The sequence below is a fragment of the Apodemus sylvaticus genome, chromosome 7 (assembly GCF_947179515.1).
Source record: "Apodemus sylvaticus chromosome 7, mApoSyl1.1, whole genome shotgun sequence".
NCBI classification, from domain to species: Eukaryota; Metazoa; Chordata; class Mammalia; order Rodentia; family Muridae; genus Apodemus; species Apodemus sylvaticus.
Window position 1 is genome coordinate 23,310,119 of NC_067478.1, and position 21,174 is coordinate 23,331,292.

Below are 21,174 nucleotides of genomic sequence, written 5' to 3' on the forward strand. Positions count from 1 at the left end.
GTGGCTCACTTGCTCAGTTCCGTTTCCTTCGCTTAGTGTTTCCGAGCTCCTTTTCTCTGATGGGCTCTGAGCTAGGTGCTGCTTAGAGATGAACAAAACCATCCCCTGTTTTCAGTAACCATAAAGACCGCTAGAAAATACACTGCAACCTTCAACATTTGGAGGGTTAATGTATTTTAAACTATTCTTTATCCACCAGAAGTAAGCTCTAGATCGGTGTTCCAGTCTCAAATGAACACTGGAGCCCCTCGGGGAGCTTTGTACAAATAGAACTGCCAAGGCTGCATAGCCATAGATTACAAATTCATCTGCGAAACAGCCTAGGTGGGGCCCTTCAGAGAAGTGGATGCTTACAAGACTGGGCAAGGAGAATGCAAGATGAGACAGGAGCAATGTGTGGTAAGCAACGGAGTGCGTAAAATAGGATGGGGGCCCAAGGGTAGCAGGGCAGCTTGGGTTGGATCTTGGAATGGAAACAGTGTTTGTGGAAGAATTGGCAAAATCCAAATTCAAGTCCGGGAGTTTTTTTGGTGATCATTGACCCACAGCATCCCTTAGTTTTGATAACTGCATCATTCGAAATCTGTAGATCTAGAGTTATTAATTTAAAGTCTATTGACAAGGATGGGTGTCATTAAAGCCATTTTGAAGCCAGTAAAGGCTACGTAGATCCTGTCTCAAAAAAAAAAAAAACAAAAAACAAAAAACAAAAAACAAACAAACAAAAAACCAAACCAAACAACCAAACAACCCCAAACCAAAGCAGATTAATAAGAGGAAAATGCAGAAAGAGTGGGAGGGGGTGACAAGAGCCAAACGGACACAAGAATCAGCCTGAAAGAGTTTTCATAGGAACACACTGGAACAACCAAATAACAAAACAAATAATAGCAGCATTGGATTTATCGGTAACATGAAAGCAGTGCCTAGGATCTATTCATCTGTGGGAATCACTGGGAGCACAGCCAAGAGTGGAGGACTGACTCGTCCTTACAGCAGAATCGCTGCTCAGTTAAAAGTGACTCAGATTACAACTGCAGTGATTGCACAAAGAGCTACCTACCAGCACTTGTCAAAATTAATGTATGAGAGGCTGAAAGGAATTTACATACTTTCACATGTCTTTCTCATCACACTTATTAACTTTAACAGGTAAATTGGTAGCTTCACAGATCAAGATTAACATCTGATAATTACACATATTGATACTGTGCCCTGTGCATACAAGGCAAACTCGTATCAGCGTTTTGCAATTGGTTGCTTGGACTTGCCCTGGTTTGGAGCACGTAGAAAGATGGAAATGAATGCCAACAGAAAGAATGCATAGTAGACTTTGCCTGGGAGTTTTCTTGTACCTCATGGAAGAGGGCCAAGTGGAGCATATTGGGCCTTGGGGACACATACACCTTTGTTGCATCAAATCCACAGCAATGCCCTCACTCAGCTGGAGAAATTATTCACAGCCTCAGACTGGACTTCACTCACTGTATTTGGACTTCATAGGGCAAAGGAGTGGTTGGTTGATGGACATAACTTAGAGTGTGGTGAGCCAGGGATCTTACTATGAGGTCAAAGGTCAAGAGATATTGCAGCCTGTCTGGAACCAGCAGCTTACCAATGCCGACCTAACCATCTCCCTCAGGGTGCAGTCACCTTCATTGGTCTTTGAGAAATTCATGAAGGATACTGAAGGAACTGGACTTGGTGCAGCATCCTGTCACTCTCGGGATGTAATGGCAAAGACATCCAATAAAACAAGCAACCCTTAGTAACTTCACTGAAACCTGGTGAAAACAGACCCAAACTGAGAACAGATCTATAAAACAGCCAACCCAGTTGCTCCTCAGAAATGTCAAGGTCATAGAAAACAAAGACAGATTGAGAACAGATTGGGGGAGACTAACTAGATGTGACAGCTACACGGGGAATCCTGGACCAGTTCCTGGAAGAAAGAAAAGAGCACGAAGGGGGAAAACTGGGGGGACTGATTAGAAGACTGTAGAGGAGATTGCAGAGGCTGAGGAGACTGACTGTAGCCAGTGACCCTGCAATTATATGTCAGTCTTACTTCACAGTCACGCTGTGTCTGTGGATGCATGGAAGGATGGATGAAGGTATACAGAAGTTCCCTCTGCTATTGGGCAGCTGCTCTCGAAGTCTGAAATAATTGTCAAATAATCATGAAGAACGGGTGCCTCAGGTTGTTAGCGGTCACTGTGTCCCTTCTGGAGGTTGGAGGGGCCAGTCTGTTTCCTTGCCACCCTGAGCCTCTAACTTGTAACATTCACCCTTTGTAAGCAGTCGCCTATTGAAATTTCGACACTTGGGCCCATTCCAGTTCAATTTCAAACATTCATGTGCACATCTTATATGGCAGAAATCTCCATTTCCCTAGGATAAATGCCCACGATCACAACCGCTAAATCAGATACTAATTTCATATTTAGTTTTAAAAGAAACTGCCAAGCCATTTTTTTCCAGAATCAATGTGCCAATTTACATTTCTACCAGCAGTGTGTGAGGGATTCATCTTCTCTGTCCTTGCCAGAATTTCATTTTATAACTTTAACTACACAGCTATGCCATCCAGATAGCTGCGTGGTGCTGTCTCATGTTAATTTGCATTTCCTCCATAGGAAAGGATTTAAACATCTTTAAACAAAATTTTACTTACATGTATGGGTGTTTGGGATGCATGTGCCCGTGGAGGCTAGAAGAAGGTATTGGATCCCCTGGAGCTGGAGTTACAGTGGTTGTGAGCTGATGTGTTGGTGCTGGGACGTGAACCCGAGTTCTCTGGAAGAGCAGTCAGTGCTCTTAACCACTAAACCATCATGCCAACTCTGATTTAAATATCTTCTCATGCACTTGTTTGCTATCTGGATATTTCCTTTGGTAAAATGTCTCTTCATGCCTTTTCATTTTATCTTTTAGTTGTTTGATTTCCTACTGTTAAGGTTTGAGTGTTCTTTATGTATTCTAGGTAGTCATCATTTGTGAGATAGGTTAAGATCCACATATAACATGTGAGGTTTATGTTGAGGTTTATTTCTCCTGCACATACAAACTTTCCAACTATTATTTGTTTTACAGGCTTCCTATTCCTCTACTGAATTTTTTGTGTCTTTGTCAAATCAAACTTGAACATATTTCAGTGGATTTGTTTCTGAGCTCTTTATTTTCTCCTTTTGGTCTGTGTATCTATATCTTTGCCGATGCCACACAGTACACTTTTTAAAAATATTTATTTGTTTATTTTATGTATGAGAGTACACTGTAGCTGTCTTTGGACACTCCAGAAGAGGGCATCAGATCCCTGTGCAGATGGTTGTGAGCCACCCTGTGGTTGCTGGGAATTGAACTCAGGACCTCTGGAAGAGCAGTCTTACCCGCTGAGCCATCTCTAGCCCCACATGCACTCTTAATTATTGTCTGTCTTGGAATGTGTGGATTGGTCCCTTCACTCTTATTGGGGGCAGCAAATGCCAGAGTCCCTATGTGGAGGTCAGAACAGTTTTGTGGGGTTGATTTTCTCTCACTTTACATAGGTTCTGGGGATCCAACTCAGATCACCATCTTGTCATCTTTCATGATCTTCTCAGACTCTTTCAGACTTGTTTTAGTTGGGCCTGTGTGTTTTTCTCAGTGATTACAGTACATGCTTAATATTCACAAGGCTCTGGGTTCAAATCCCAGCAGCAACTTGTGTGTGTGTGTGTGTGTGTATATGTATATGTGTATATATATGTATATATACAAGTACACACACAGATGCACACACATACACACAAATTCATATACCACATAGACATCCACACAGACAAAAGTACAGACACAGATATACACACCATACAGTAACAGACAGACATACAGATACACACACATACCTACAAATGCATACACATACAAGTACACATATACACAAACAGCATAGGCACACAAATACACCTAAACACAAATATATATACCACATAGACATACAAATACACAGACAGGCACACACAGATGTATACACATACACACAAATATACATACAATTACACCCACCACATAGACACACACAGTCAAACAGACACATATGCAAATATACACATCACACACACATGCATAGACACATAGGGTTTTCATTTGTCTACTTCCATGATCTTTTTTTTTTCCTTTTTTTTTTTATTTTTTTTTATTCGATATAATTTATTTACATTTCAAATGATTTCCCCTTTTCTAGCCCCCCCCCACTCCCCGAAAGTCCCGTAAGCCCCCTTCTCTTCCCCTGTCCTCCCTCCCACCCCTTCCCAGTTCCCCGTTCTGGTTTTGCCAAATACTGTTTCACTGAGTCTTTCCAGAACCAGGGACCACTCCTGCTTTCTTCTTGTATCTCATTTGATGTGTGGATTATGTTTTGGGTATTCCAGTTTTCTAGGTTAATAACCACTTATTAGTGAGTGCATACCATGATTCACCTTTTGAGTCTGGGTTACCTCACTTAGTATGATGTTCTCTACCTCCATCCATTTGCCTAAGAATTTCATGAATTCATTGTTTCTAATGGCTGAATAGTACTCCATTGTGTAGATATACCACATTTTTTGTATCCACTCTTCTGTTGAGGGATACCTGGGTTCTTTCCAGCATCTGGCAATTATAAATAGGGCTGCTATGAACATAGTAGAGCATGTATCCTTATTACATGGTGGGGAATCCTCTGGGTATATGCCCAGGAGTGGTATAGCATGATCTTTCTTTTTTATTTCTTGTCTTTTTCTTTTAAAGTAATGAGACAGGTCTAACTCTGTAACAACCTGGAACTTACTACTTTATTAAAATTAAAACTTACAAGCCAAATGGTGGTGTACATGATTACTGAAAATGTAAGCCATTATAATCCTTATGGAAAGCAGTGTGGAGGTTCTTTAAAATGTTCAAAGTGCAGCCATCATATGACTTGACTATCCTACTACTGGGTACAAACTACCCAAAGGAAAATTAAATAACTGTGTGGAGATATCTACTGCACTGTTTATAGAAGCTAGGATGTGGAATTAACCTAAATGTCCATCAACTAAGATGTAGAGGAATTTTAATTCTGCAAAATAGATGCTCTGGCAAGGGATCACATCCAAAGATATGATCTGTCCAGAATTCATACACACTCTGTGTTACAATATGATCTGGCTGGAATACAGACATACTTTAGTACACATTTTTAATCCCAAACAATAGAGATAAGGTTGGTTTGTAGATGAAAACAGCCTTGCTTGAAAATGATCAAAGTGATTATCAAAGAGTTGGTCTAGTGCATGTTTAGAATGGAATGATAATCTAGGGGCAGACAAAGTGTCAAATCAGAGAAAGATTTGACAGAATGAATCAGAGATAGGATACGCCCAACTTACATGAGAACAACAGAGGAAAAGAGGCTACTTAAGAGAGTGAGAGAGAAAAAAAGTGGTGATGTGGTAATTGGTGGGTAGTTGTGTGTGTGTGTGTGTGTGTGTGTGTGTGTGTATGTGTGTGTGTGTGTGTTTGTGTGTGAATTTTACCAGGACAGTTTTACAGAGACAGGTTACAGAGACAACAAGCTAGGCACAGGTGAAGACAGAGAATGAGAAGGAGCCAGAAGATTAGAACATATTTTCAAAGTTAGTATGAGGCCATGTAGAGCAATTCTGCCAGAAGCCAAGAGAAGCTGGATTGAATCAGTCAGCTTGAAAGATAGACTGAATGAGGCTACAAACATCCAGGTTTAGGCATAGTGCTAGAACAGAGAAGGAAATGCTCTGGGATCATCTGGGTAGAACTCTCATCAATTCATCTGAAAATAAAAATCAACATTTACAGTGATACATGGATAAAAATACCTATGTACAATGACATACTATTTGGCCATTAAAGGCTGACATTGATGATCAGGAAGATATTCGGTTAAGTGAAATAAAAAAGGCACAGAAAGACAAACAACGCATAGTCTCACTCACAGGTGGACTATTCAAGAGTTGATGAGTGTATTTTTAGAATGGAATGACAATGGTAGCTAGAAGCTGGAGAAAGTAGTGATTACAGAGAGTACAAAGCAAAGATTAAATTACTGTTGGATAGCAGAGCTTATTCTCATGTCCTGTTGCACAGTAGAGTAATTAGAGAGGGGAAATAGGTATTTCAAAAGGCCCACAAGATAGGATGCTTGAAGGCTTTTAGCCAAAAAGAAATGATAAATGTTTGAAATAGGCTTGCTTTTATTTGAAATAACACATTGCATTCATGTGGTAAAATACCACAGTTACCCACAAATATAATGCATACATTTTCTATGTTTATTAAAATAAATAGGGTCAGTGAGATGGCTCACTGACTAAAGGTAATGTCAGTGCTGATCCATTTGAACCTGATTCCCACTGGTGGAATAAACCCCAAAGTTGTCCTTTGATGCTATATATACACCATGGAATATACATTCACACTCATATACATACATATCATACATACATACTAATAATAAATTGTTAAGTAAAAAAACATACCTTGCTGGGCAGTGATGTGACATGCCTTTAATCCCAGCACTCAGGAGGCAGGGAAGGTAGATCTCTGAGTTTGAGATCAACCTGGTCTACATAGGATGGGCAAGGCTACACAGAAAAATCCTGCCTTATAAAAAAGAAAAAAAAAACACATGCTCTTGAACAAATAACATGCCTCTGTTTGTTTTTTTACTGGGAAAATACTGGTTCTTCTACTCAGTAGGGTCATGAACAGCTGGGCATAGTGGCAAATACCTTTAATCCCAGCACTCGGGAGACAGAGACATGTAGCTCTCTGAGTTCGAGGGCAAGGTAATCTACAGAGTGAGTTTTAGGTCTCTTTGTGTGAAAAAGAGACCCTGTCTCAAACAAACAGAAGAGGAGAAGGAAGAGAAGGAAATTAAATGGAATAATCCAGTAACAATCTAGTAATGGCCTATTTAGAATATAAGCAATGTTCACTAAAGCTTAGCTATTGTTATTACTACAAATATGCCATGTCACAAAGGCACAAGTGAGATAAAACTGCAGTCACTGTTGATGAACCTGTAAGGCTTTTCATGCGGGCGCTCCTTGTTGCTCAGAGGTCAGCTTCTCTACTTCATTTCTTCCCAGATGGAGTGTCTGTTCTGCCTGCTCCACAGAACTTTTCTATACAATCAACCAACATGAAGCATTTCTTGATGTGGAACCCAGTGACCCAGCCAGGGGAGACGATATTCTATTTTGTGGAGTACCAGGGGTGAGTTTGATTTGTTTTTGCTTAACAGTGTTTCTTTTTTAGATAGCACTTCTGAGAAGGATAGCCCCTCCTTCTCTATTCCAGGAGGTTTTGAGACTCAAGAATAGATGTTTTACCCAGTCCACCCCTTAGTGTTAATGGGTTTACACTACCCAAATACATTTAGGTGTACCTGTTTTCAACAGTAAGAAAACTGGTGAGTTTGGTCCTCAGTTGGAATGGACAAATTCAGAGAGTTAGATCATTTGAGGTGTAGGAGGCTATAGTTTTCTTGACTTATTTGGATAAGAAGTCCAAATACGTCTTGACCCTAAAGTTCAGCTGGCCCAGAGATGGGTGAACTTGGGTCTAGTTTTTCTCAGATGTCCAGGTTCTAGTAATTGCTGAGAAGTGACTGACAGAGTTAGTGCTCAACATATTTCATTAACAATTGTAAGACCCGAGGTTAACCTGTAAACCTATCTCCCCAATGACTAGGTAACTTCCTAGATGTTAGGAGCTACAGTTCTTGGAAAATAACAGGGCCACATGGGAAAATGTGGTGGCTGTATGGGTTTGTCCTTAAAAGCCTCTGCAGCATTTGCCTTGAGGCCACTCAGCTGGGAATTCCAGGGAGTTGTCCTGACTGAAGTCCATCCTGGTCAGTGTTTAATTAAACCTTGCTTCAAATTTGACTCAGAATTGTGGAACTGGTTTTTTTCCTGGGGGAATCTCAGGATTAAGACAATAAGCACAAATGGAGCCCTACATGTCTAGACATTCTTCTCTGGTCGGGGATACAAAGATGCACATTTGTAGATACAGGGAAACTAGATTCTAGCAGGAGGAGAGAACTAAATACCCGGGAGTACACTCCTCAGCTACTAGCTACTAGTTGCTACTTAAGTTCCTACTGAATTGAAACATGTTCCTGAGTTCCCTTCTTCCTTTTTCATATGCTCTATGGCCATAAATGGCCACTCCCACCGAACAACAACACTGACGCAAAACATTTCAGTCATCAGAACAAGAGTTGTATTGGGCAGCAGAGCTCAGAGCCAATTGCAGAGTTTTGGAGTCTCGATAGGAAGGTGTTAAGGCTGGTGCAAAGGAGTTTGTAGCTCCTTTGTCTTGGGTGGTGGCCTCTGTAGGAGGTGATACCCTACCTGTGAGCTAGCAGAGACAGAACTTTGGAGACAGAGGTAGAGGCCACAGAAGAAAAGAGACCATCAGCTTTAGAAGGAGTGAGCCACAGGTCAGTAGGGTAGGAGCAGGAGCCCTTGAGGACAGGGACGGAAGAAGGCCAGTGTCTCACAGGAAGTCATCAGGGACAGGAACAGCATTACAGGCTGAGTGTGCAGTGTTTGAGAATGCAGTCTCTATGGCAGAGTGTGGAACATGGGAAGCCACAGTGTGGCAAGGCAGCTGAGATGGGAGTGGTGACAGTGGACGTAGAGAGACAGGGACAGACAGAGGCTACTGCTAAGGTTTCTGAGGAATAAAGGAGGATGGTGGTTGGGGTGGGAAGGGAGCAGGGGATCTGGAGCTGGGGAGAGAATGCTTGTTCTACTGGCGCACGAAAGCATAATGACAGCAATTATAACATCTTCTAGTCTGCCTCAAAGGGTGTGCTATGACTGCGTCTTCTTCTCCTTGGCCAGGGAGTATGAGAGCCTGTACATGAGCCACATCTGGATCCCCAGCAGCCAGTGCTCACCTACCAAAGACCTGGAGTGTGATGTCACCGATGACATCACTGCCACGGTGCCCTATAACTTCAGGGTCATGGCAATGGTGGGCTCACAAACTTCAGCCTGGAGCAACCTGGAGCACCCCTTTAATCGAAATACAAGTAAGGCACAAACCCTCCTGCCCTTATAGGAACTACCTTCAGCATCAAAATAACTGGGGTACTTATACACATAAAATCTTACTGACATATTTTTAAGTTGCTGACTGTTTCACTTGCTGTCTCTCTCCTTCCCCACTTTGGGAGTCAGTCCTGACTGTCCTTGTTAGGGTCTACGGGTATTGACGTTCCCGCACTGGCACTGGGATTCTTACTCTGATCATGCCCCTGTCAATCTTCCCATCTGGAGCCTCGTGTTTGAAAGCAACTGTACATTTGACAGCTACTAGAAACATTTCCTTTCTGTGGTTGCTGGCAAATAACTTTTCTATTGCAATTATAACGGGAAAGTGATTGAAAGGCAAGAGAAGAGTGCAGGTAAGTGACCAAGGGCAAGCCATGGCTATCGTGTAAAAGGAGCTGTGTGTTTGGGATGAGGTGAGGGCTGGATGGGCAGTGTGGTAGATGAAGCAGCTGGCTCTATGGTAAAGACAGGAGATGGGAGCAATGGAAGGAGCCAGGGTCTGGGCCATGTCTTTCTTACAGAACAAATACTATGGCCACTGTGAGGAAAGCGACCCGGAGTAGGGTAAGCCTGCAGAGCAGAGGAAGAACGAGAAGGGACCTGATTTCAGCTAAGGCAAGATGGTTTCTAGTCTCTAGAGTAGCAGAGGAGGTACGAGGGAGTGGATGAATTCAGGAGCTATGGTTGCATTTAAAATAGACAGAGCTTGGGGATCGGTTAATGAGGGATGGAGTGGGGAGACAAAGTCTAGCTTCCTTCTTACCTGGGTTGTGAGAGTGCTGTCCAAGGCAGAGAACCCAGAAGGAGCAACAACAGATCTTGAGGATTAGGAGGCCCTCTGTCTGTGTGTTGTTTGGAGCTGTGCTCCTGCAACATGGCATGCCGTGGATGTCTGACTGGCAGCTAGAAATCAGGCCCTGGGATTCTTGGAGATGAAAGCCAAACACACAACACAAAACTGTATTAGCTATAGGCCTGGAAATGATGTGAAGGTCCAAGGACAATGTGGCAAGGATAAAAGAACGCAGGACAGGGTCCCAGAACCAGGGGGGTTTAAAATGTAGACAACGGAAGGATTTGAGTAGGTGGCTGGGTAGGTAGAAGGGGCAGAGACCTCCTGAGAAGCTTAAGGCAGACCTTGGGTGGCACTTGAGAAAGTGATTTGGCTGCAAAGGCCACACATAGTGGATGGACTGTGTGGAGGCAGCTCCTTGTTTGTGGTGGGAGTGGGTAGGATGGTAGTAGTTTGGTGCCGGGGAAGGGCAGAGCCTCCAGTGGCCCATTTTCTTCCAGTGGCAGAAGCTCCGCTTGGAGTGAGGGCTCAGGAACTTAAGGTTCCAGTCTCCAGTAACGGAGTAAGTCAAGTCACTGAGGTCAGAGGATGTTGAGTGGAATTTAGGAGGGTGTAGATGCTGAGGCATCCCAAATTGGCCCTGAGGAATTATGAGGGTTGGTTCAAATCCAATTTGGAACTTGATAGCTGTGTGAGTCCAATATTTTGCCTCATGGGATAGCTGAGGGGAACCATATGAGCTGTTGGTAATATTATTACTGTTGCCCTGGGGATGCCAGAGCTGGGAGCCAGTGAGCAGATGAGGAAAATGGGGTTGTTGGAATGGGAGGCCAGGGAGGCTTTTGTTGCAATATGTGGACTTCTCTGCTAAGCATCTTTCCCGGCCCTGGCTGAAGTGGCAGGAGCCCAGTGTAGGCACCTGGACACTGAAGGTCAGTGCAGCGCTTCCTCTGCCCACAGAGTTCAGGCAGCACCCAGCACTACTTCTCTGGCACCTGGGAGTCCGAAGCTCCAGCCAAGAGCTCCTCTGGGGTCTGGCAGCTACTGCTGGAAGGGAGGCCAGCACAGATGGAGATCAGGGAGTGCCGGCAGTTATTTGGGAGGGACTGGGCAGTGAAATCTGTGCTCAAGAGGCCAGCATAAACAGGAAAAGGTCTTGCTGCAGGGGAATCTGAGGGATAGGAGTTTGCTTGTGCTGAAGATGGAAGAATCTCAGGAATCCTGTGGGCTTCATGTGTAGTGGAGTCAGCAACCTAGCTGAGTTGGTATTGGTTCTCTCTCTCTCTCTCTCTCTCTCTCTCTCTCTCTCTCTCTCTCTCTCTCTCTTTCTTCAAGACAGGATTTTTAAAAAAGATTTATTTATTTATTATATGTAAGTACACTGTAGCTGTCTTCAGACACACCAGAAGAGGGAGTCAGATCTTGTTATGGATGGTTGTGAGCCACCATGTGGTTGCTGGGATTTGAACTCAGGACCTTTGGAAGAGCAGTCAGTGCTCTTAACAGCTGAGCCATCTCTCCAGCCCAAGACAGGATTTTTATTGGCTGGAACTCATCTAGACCAGGCTAGTCTTGAACTCATAGAGATCTGCCTGCCTCTGCTTCCCAGATACTGGGATTAAAGGTGTGCGCCACCACCACCTGGCTAGCACATAAAAATCTTAATGTTTTCCAGTGGAGCTATCCTCTTCTTAACCTTGTTGAGGGCAGACGATCTTAACCTCAATTTTATGTTATAATCGTATGGAGCTTGAAGGCCTGATTGGGGCCATTTCAGGGGTGTCAGATTGGGGCCATCTCAGGGGTGTCTGATTGGGGTCATTTCAGGGGTGTCTGATTGTGGCCATCTCAGGGGTGTCTGATTGGGACCATTTCAGGGGTGTCTGATTGTGGCCATCTCAGGGGTGTCTGATTGGGGTCATTTCAGGGGTGTCTGATTGTGGCTATCTCAGGGGTGTCTGATTGGGACCATTTCAGGGGTGTCTGATTTGAATGATGTGCGAGCATCCATTTTTTTTAGTCTAAAATTCTACCTAGGTTTTTGTTATGTATAGCCAGAGTTGCAGCTCCCTCCTGCAGAGGATGAACACCTCACACAGGAGACTAGAAACAGAGTGACAACCCACATACACGTGGAAACTGAACAATATTCTACTCAATGATACCTTGGTCAAGGAAGAAATAAAGAAAGAAATTAAAGACTTTTTAGAACACAATGAAAATGAAAACACAACATACCCAAATCTATGGGACACAATAAAAGCAGTGCTAAGAGGAAAACTCATATCCCTGAGTGCCTCCAAAAAGAAAATGGAGAGAGCATACATTACCAGCTTAATGACACACCTGAAAGCCCTGGAACAAAAAGAAGCTATTTCGCCCAGGAGGAGTAGAAGGCAGGAAATCATCAAACTCAGGGCCGAAATCAATCAAGTAGAAACAAAGAGAACCATACAAAAAATCAACAAAACCAGGAGCTGGTTCTTTGAGAAAATCAACAAGATAGATAAACCCTTAGCCAGACTGACCAAAGGGCACAGAGAAAGTATCCAAATTAACAAACTTAGAAATGAAAAGGGAGATATAACAACGGAAACTGAGGAAATCCAAAAAATCATCAGATCCTACTACAAGAGACTGTACTCAACACAACTGGAGAATCTGGAGGAAATGGACAATTTCCTTGACAGATACCAAATACCAAAATTAAATCAGGACCAACTAGACCATCTAAACAGTCCCATAATGCCTAAAGAAATAGAAGGAGTCATAGAGAAATAGAAATAGAAGAAATAGGAGAAATAGAAAGTCTTCCAACCAAAAAAAGCACAGGACCAGATGGCTTCAGTGCAGAATTCTATCAGACCTTCAAAGAAGAGTTAACACCAATACTCTTCAAACTATTCCACAAAATAGAAACAGAAGGAACACTACCCAATTCCTTCTACGAAGCCACAATTACGCTGATATCAAAGCCACACAAAGATCCAACAAAGAAAGAGAACTTCAGACCAATTTCCCTTATGAACATCGATGCAAAAATACTCAATAAAATTCTTGCCAACCGAATCCAAGAACACATCAAAACGATCATCCACCATGATCAAGTAGGCTTTATCCCGGGAATGCAGGGTTGGTTCAATATACGGAAATCCATCAATGCAATCCACTACATAAACAAACTCAAAGAACAAAACCACATGGTCATTTCATTGGATGCTGAAAAAGCATTTGACAAAATTCAGCATCCTTTCATGCTTAAAGTCTTGGAGAGAACAGGAATTCAAGGCCCATACCTAAACATAGTAAAAGCAATATACAGCAAACCGGTAGCCAGCATCAAACTAAATGGAGAGAAACTTGAAGCAATCCCACTGAAATCAGGGACCAGACAAGGCTGCTCCCTTTCTCCTTATCTTTTCAATATTGTACTTGAGGTACTAGCTCGGGCAATTCGACAACATAAGGAGGTCAAAGGGATACAAATTGGAAAGGAAGAAGTCAAACTATCATTATTTGCAGACGACATGATAGTCTACCTAAGTGACCCAAAAAACTCCGCTAGAGAGCTCCTACAGCTGATAAACAACTTCAGCAAAGTGGCAGGTTATAAAATCAACACAAGCAAATCAGTGGCCTTCCTATACTCAAAGGATAAACAGGCTGAGAAAGAAATTAGGGAAATGACCCCCTTCACAATAGCCACAAACAGTATAAAGTATCTTGGGGTGACTCTTACCAAACATGTGAAAGATCTGTATGACAAGAACTTCAAGACTCTGAAGAAGGAAATGGAAGAAGACCTCAAAAAATGGGAAAACCTCCCATGCTCATGGATCGGTAGAATCAATATAGTTAAAATGGCCGTTTTGCCAAAAGCAATATACAGATTCAATGCAATACCCATCAAAATCCCAACTCAATTCTTCACAGAGTTAGAAAGAGCAATTATCAAATTCATGTGGAACAACAAAAAACCCAGGATAGCTAAAACTATTCTCAGCAACAAAAGAAAATCTGGGGGAATCAGTATCCCTGACCTCAAGCAATACTACAGAGCAATAGTGTTAAAAACTGCATAGTATTGGTACAGTGACAGGCAGGAGGATCAATGGAACAGGATTGAAGATCCAGAAATGAACCCACACACCTATGGCCACTTGATCCTTGACAAAGAGGCTGAAAACATCCAATGGAAAAAAGATAGCCTTTTCAACAAATGGTGCTGGTTCAACTGGAGGTCAGCATGCACAAGAATGCGAATTGATCCATCCTTGTCTCCTTGTACTAAGCTCAAATCCAAATGGATCAAGGACCTCCACATAAAGCCAGACACTCTGAAGCTAATAGAAAAGAAACTGGGGAAGACCCTTGAGGACATCGGTACAGGGAGAAAGTTTCTGAACAGAACACCAATAGTGTATGCTCTAAGAGCAAGAATTGACAAATGGGACCTCATAAAATTACAAAGTTTCTGTAAGGCAAAGGACACCATCAAGAGGACAAATCAGCAACCAACAAATTGGGAAAAGATCTTCACCAATCCTACATCAGATAGAGGGCTAATATCCAATATATATAAAGAACTCAAGAAGTTAGACTCCAGAAAACCGAACAACCCTATTGAAAAATGGGGTACAGAGTTAAACAAAGAATTCTCACCTGAAGAACTTCGGATGGCGGAGAAGCATCTTAAAAAATGCTCAACTTCATTAGTCATTAGGGAAATGCAAATCAAAACAACCCTGAGATTTCATCTTACACCAGTCAGAATGGCTAAGATTAAAAATTCAGGAGACAGCAGGTGTTGGAAAGGGTGTGGAGAAAGAGGAACACTCCTCCACTGCTGGTGGGGTTGCAAATTAGTACAACCACTCTGGAAATCAGTCTGGCGGTTCCTCCGAAAAATGGGCACCTCACTTCCAGAAGATCCTGCTATACCACTCCTGGGCATATACCCAGAGGATTCCCCACCATGTAATAAGGATACATGCTCTACTATGTTCATAGCAGCCCTATTTATAATTGCCAGATGCTGGAAAGAACCCAGGTATCCCTCAACAGAAGAGTGGATGCAAAAAATGTGGTATATCTATACAATGAGGTACTATTCAGCCATTAGAAACAATGAATTCATGAAATTCTTAGGCAAATGGATGGAGCTAGAGAACATCATACTAAGTGAGGTAACCCAGACTCAAAAGGTGAATCATGGTATGCACTCACTAATAAGTGGATATTAACCTAGAAAACTGGAATACCCAAAACATAATCCACACATCAAATGAGGTATAAGAAGAAAGGAGGAGTGGCCCCTGGTTCTGGAAAGACTCAGTGAAGCAGTATTCGGCAAAACCAGAACGGGGAAGTGGGAAGGGGTGGGTGGGAGGACAAGGGGAGAGAAGGGGGCTTGAGGGACTTTCGGGGAGTGGGGGGCTAGAAAAGGGGAAATCATTTGAAATGTAAATAAATTATATCGAATAAAAAAATTAAAAAAAAAAGAAAAGAAAAACAAAACACAACAAAACAAACAAACAAAACAAAACAAAACAACAACAAAAAAAGAAACAGAGTGACATGGACTCTAATTTTGGTGGTTGGCTGTGTGACTCTGGGCAAGTCCCTTAACATCTCTGAAGGAATAACATTTACCTTCTGTGGGTGGATCAGTTGGGTCAAGTATACTGAGTGTGTAGGCCAGAGGTTTCTGCCTGAGTGATGTCAGAAAGAAAGGAAGGAAGGAAGGAAGGAAGGAAGGAAGGAAGGAAGGAAGGAAGGAAGGAAGGAAGGAAGGAAGGAAGGAAGGAAAAAAGAAAGAAAGGAAGAAAGGAAGAAAGAGAGGACTAACTTTGTAGATTGAAAAGGGTGACATCAAAGGCCCAGATTCTGACCGTATGTGGAGTGAGCGTTCTCTGCAGGTATTACAGAGGCAGTGGTGCTGAGTCTGGACTAGCTACATTTGCACAGGTGGCCTGACTTCCCAAGTCCTCTTGTCCCTTCAAGGAACAGCTCACCAAACCTGGAGATATTTTCTCCAATGAGGATGGCAAGGAAAAACCACTTTGCTCTCTGAATGCTTTTCCTCTAGGAACTGCCTTTTTCTCTGTGTCCCTTGGCCTCAGTGCAGAGGAATTTAGCCCATGACACCCCCCTTCCTACTTCCCAAGCCAATACCAACCATCACACAGGCCCTTATGGTCCTGCAGTCTCTAGATTGATATCGAGGGAGGGGAGGCAGCCTGTGTGGGCCCTTCTGTTCTTGGTCCCATGGTGGGAAGGTGTCCCCAGGGCCTGGTAACCTGTTTGGGAACCTGCAAAATATAAAAGATGTTGTTTATACTTGGCCTGTGATTTCTAGAACTGATTGTCAGAATTTCTAAGAAACTTCTGACTTGCTGACAGTTTTTATGTGAGGTTAAGAATCCTATAAGGGCCAAGAATAGAAGCACCAAGCCACCCAAGTTACTGATGTCTGCAAGGCACCATATATAAATGCCAGGGCTCTGTGTGAGCAGTAGGGATGCATGGGGTGAGCCTGACAGGTATGGGTTCATTCCTAAGGGGAAAGGCGTTGCTGGCGATGCCAGCTGTGCTCAGCAGAGCGGAATCAGGCAGGTGTTCAGCAAGCAGTAAGGTGTTGGGGATTGGTTCTAATGCTTTGATTTAATCGGGACTCTGCATGTCCAAACGCTAAATGTCCTGATCCCCGATTGGTTTTTGATCGATCAATAAAAATGCCAATGGCCAATGGCTGGCCGAAGGGAGATGGAGCAGGGTCTTTAGATTTGAGCAGGCTAGGAACTGGGCAAAAGGAGACAGAGAATCTCCATGACTCTGGGGAGAAGGATGGGACATAGGAGCTGCAGGAGAGAAAGCCAATCAGCCATGTGAGAATTCGAGTGGGTGGCCACTGGCCACGTTTTCTATTGGGCATGGGGTAGCAGGTGAAGATTTAGGAGTTCCCAGGCTTTGAGGTAGCTAAGGCATTTTAAAATTAACTTGCGTGTTTATGTGTCTTCCATTCATGAATCTAGACAGCTCCTGAGCCAGTGCACACCTGCGGACCCCTAAGCGGTGTAGCCAAACTCACCACTACATTAAGGAAAAATATCCACTCACTCAATGCCAAGGCGAAGAACAATGAAACAGAGTGGTAGAGAGAGAGGAGATGGAGCACGTGCTTTAAAAGGGAAAGAAAGAAACGATGTTTACTTGAATCCTTTCTTCCTTCTCTTGAGCCTATGCTCCCGGAGAAGAAACAGATGACTTGGGAATAGGAAAAAATAAAGAATGAGCTGTAGTAAGTCATTATCATTTATTTTCTGCTCGTTCATCATTCAGAAAGCATTTTTATGAGGACCACCAAAATAGCCCAGCAAGCAAAGGCATTTGCTGGCAAGCATGACGACCTGAGCTCCATTCCATTCCTGGAACCCACCTGGTAGAAGGAGAGAACTGGTCTCTGTTTCACACACACACACACACACACACACACACACACACACACACACACACACACACACACACTCCCACTCCCCAAATATATCTTTTGAAAACATTTTTTAATATAAATAAAATTTAAAAAGAATTTTATGAGCGTCCGTGGAGTGCAGGAGAATGCTAATGTGCATTATTCCACACACTAGGAGCCCTGGCAACACTGGGACCCCTCGGCAGACCACACCGCCCCCTGGCAACACTAGGACCGCTCGGCAGACCACCCCGCCCCCTGGCAACACTGGGACCCCTCGGCAGACCACCCCGCCCCCTGGCAACACTGGGACCCCTCGGCAGACCACCCCGCCCCCTGGCAACACTAGGACCCCTCGGCAGACCACCCCGCCCCCTGGCAACACTGGGACCGCTCGGCAGACCACCCCGCCCCCTCGCCTATTGGGCCGCTATGTCTCCACTGATGACATTGTCATTTTGTCCCAAGGAAATCAGTTCTCCCTGGAGCTGGCTTTGATTCTTTCTTTCTCTTGCCAACAGCTGTCCTTACCCCACCCAGGATGGAGGTCGCTGAACATGGGCTGCATCTGGTTATTGAGCTGGAAGACCTGGGGCCCCATTTTGAGTTCCTTGTGGTCTACTGGAGGAGGGAGCCTGGCGCTGCGGTGAGGCCTCCCACTGACCCTGGCCTTCGAGTCAAGCCTTAGAGAAGGCGCAAGGCTTTCTGGGGGAGAGGGAGTGTGTCTAGCTGTGAAGTGTTCATGGCATAAGTGGCTTGTCAGGGTGAAGTTTAAGAATCTCCCTCCTACCCTCGCTGGAACCCGACTGCTTTTTAGATGCATTTTGGTTTTTTTATCCCTCACCAGCTAGTCTCAAACACGTAGGGCCAAAAGGTCAGGATGTCCCAGCTCAGGGTGTTCCAGATGATTTCAAAAGCGCAGAAGGTGGGCACAAACCTCTCGCGGGTGTGTGTCTTGGCAGAGTGTAGAAATGGGGCACGGAGCTGGGAGCTAGCTTATGAATAAGACAATCTAATTGTGATCCAATGGGCTGTGCAGAAAACCTGGAAGGGAGCTGCCTTTCCCCGTGGGAAGGCGGCTGTAGCCTGGGGTGAGTGGGAGGCAAGCCCTCTTGGACGGGTTGTCAGACAAGCAGCAGAAGCAGCATGGTGTAAGACTCTAGCAGACACAGGGGACACCACTCCCTAGGGAACCTGTTTAAGGTGATATAATGGCAGAGCTTGGTGACCCATTTCAGTGGGCACAAGGAAAACTAGCTTTCTCAGAAGAATCAATATGGACAACAGAGGTGTCTCACCAAATCTGTGAGCAGAACCAGCACAGGGTCAGGCAGAAGTACAGTCTTAACTACACAGGGCCCTGGGCCTGTGGGAGCCTTGCTGTCTTCTCCCTGAAGGTCTTACTGTGGCCTCTCCCCTTCACTCCCAGGTCCTACCCATGCCTGTGACTGTGCCTCCCTGACTCCTCAAAGCATCTCAGACTGACCCTCCTCACCCAGTCTTCTCCCTTTGTCCTCCTGTCCAGCTTGAGGTATTCTGTTCCCAAAGACCAAATCCTCCAGGGATGAATCCCATTGCTTGTGCTCTGCTTACCAGTCTAAGCAGTGTGCTGTTTGGACAGCTGGCTGAGCTCTGTGGAACCCCCTTCTCAGTCTGGGATGTTCAGGGTCACATAACGATATCTGGGGGCTGCACACCCTCAGCGGAGTGGGATAGTGATCTTATCGTGGGCAGGTGGGATAGGTTATTGGCCAACATTTACCCTGCTGGGTCAGGGCACACTATTCGCACATTGCATTGCCAGCCAGGCAGATGGAACAGGGTGGGAGAAATCCTGGGACCTGGCAGGGGAGAGCACGCGTCAACCTCATAGTCTTTGGGGGTGGAACCTGTTCCCCTCCCTTGTAACTGGGAGGCTCATTGCTGACAGAGTGTATATCCTGAGTCATCTGGGCTGGGTCACACAAGCTTCTACAAGCTTCTTTCTCTACAGGCCTGGGTAGGTTAGAGTGGGTGTTGAGGGCTAGATAGACAGGTGGATGGACTCTGCTCAGATCTTGTCCTGTTGGAGAGGCTGTTTCTTATCTCCCTTTAACCCTTGTGCCTCCTACCCACTCTCTTTGCCTTGCCCCGATTTTTCTTTACAGCTCTAATCATGACCAGGAATGTGTTTGTGTAATATTTTTCTCCCACATGCAAACTCTCTGAGAGCAGGGGCTTATGTGTTTTGTTTGGTGCTGTGTGCTGAATTATATTACTACATTATTGTATTAGTAGATTAGTACAGGCCTGATAACTATGAGTGTGTGAATGAAGAAATGAATGCCTTCATGAATGAATGCTCTCTGTTCTGGAATGTTCTGGAAAAGGACTACCTGTTCTTTTTCCTGCCCAGCTCTCCCCACCATCTTTAGCTCTACTACCTATAGGTACTAACTCTGTCTTGATCTTTTTTTTAAAAGGAACATGTTAAGGTGGTAAGGAGTGGGGACATTCCAGTGCACCTAGAAACCATGGAACCAGGGGCCGTGTACTGCGTGAAGGCGCAGGCGCTGGTGAAAACCATCGGGAGGCACAGTGCCTTCAGCCAGCCTATTTGTGTGGAGATGCAAGGTAAGGATAACCTGCTTGTCCCTGGGTCCCCACACTTGGTAGCCTTACCAATGCATGTCTGGATACCCATTGGGTGTCTTTAGTTCTAAGTCTTTACAAGTTGGCTTCCAGGCTTGGTAGGTTCTAAAGTAAACCCTGACTCCCCCAGGTAGAAGCCCACCCTGGGGACTGGGTAGGATTTCTTGAGCAGTTGTCTGGAGCCGCCCCCAAAGCCACCTCCTTGTGGGGCACACTGTTACAAGACTACTTTGCCAGAAGGTTACTGCCTGTAGGAGAGATCTTGGAAGGAGGCACCACGCTGTATAATAAATTACAGCCTCTTGTCTGGAGGGGATCTTATAGGCTACAGAATCCTCTTTTTCACTAACTTTTTTTCACTTGAATTTAAACAATTTAAAAATTGTGTTTGTGTTGTGTGTATACGTGTGTGTAGGTATATGTGTGTGTACATAGATATATATGCATATGTGTGTGCACACGTATGCACACTTGGATGTGAAGGACAGAGGCTGATAGTACGCATCTTCCTCTTTTTCTGTTTTATGAGGCAGCCTCTCCTCACTGACCCCAGAGCTTACTGACTGGCCATGCTGGCCGGCCAACACGCTCCAGTGTCTCCCAAGCACCAGTGTCAGAGATGTACACAGCCTTCCCTGGCTTTTGTATGGTACCGTAGATCCAAACTTGGCTCCTAATGCTTGCATGCTGGGCATTTTACTGACTGGAGCGCCTCCCTAGACTCTCTCTCTCTGTCTGTCTGTCTGTCTGTCTGTCTCTCACAATCTAAAAAAACCTACAGTAATTAAAACTCTCCAAAAAGAAACAAAATCTTACATCCCATGAGCCCACTGTGCAAACACCACTAGTTACATTTTTCTTTTTAGCTTTAGAAAATTATTATTTTGAATATATATCTATTAGTATGGTCCATAACACATAGATACATGTAACATAACACATAGAGAGTGTACATGTAAATGTCTTCTCTATGTCTCTTCTCCAGTTACCTAGTTCCTGCAGCCTTTCCCTTCAGTGTGAGTTTCTTATGTAGTCTTCTTAAGATATTTGAATCCATATACATGTAAATGAAGACATGTATATGTAGGTATACACATATATATCATCTTTTAAGTACAACTGATGACAACATATTGTCCTGGATCTTGCTTTTATGTATCTTGTAGATG

At 44.1% G+C, this 21,174-nt stretch overlaps 2 protein-coding genes across 2 annotated transcripts in view; one reads left to right on the plus strand and one right to left on the minus strand.

The window, feature by feature from the left end:
• Window positions 1-21,174, minus strand: part of Stag1 (stromal antigen 1) — a 757,688-nt gene that overhangs the window by 508,966 nt on the left and 227,548 nt on the right. The window lies entirely within an intron of this gene.
• Window positions 1-21,174, plus strand: part of Il20rb (interleukin 20 receptor subunit beta) — a 34,481-nt gene that overhangs the window by 3,682 nt on the left and 9,625 nt on the right. Inside the window, exons 2-5 of the mRNA XM_052187547.1 lie at window positions 7,131-7,257; window positions 8,898-9,088; window positions 17,896-18,020; window positions 19,837-19,987. Of these exons, the coding sequence (XP_052043507.1) occupies window positions 7,131-7,257; window positions 8,898-9,088; window positions 17,896-18,020; window positions 19,837-19,987 (594 nt within the window). The remainder of the gene's footprint in view (window positions 1-7,130; window positions 7,258-8,897; window positions 9,089-17,895; window positions 18,021-19,836; window positions 19,988-21,174) is intronic.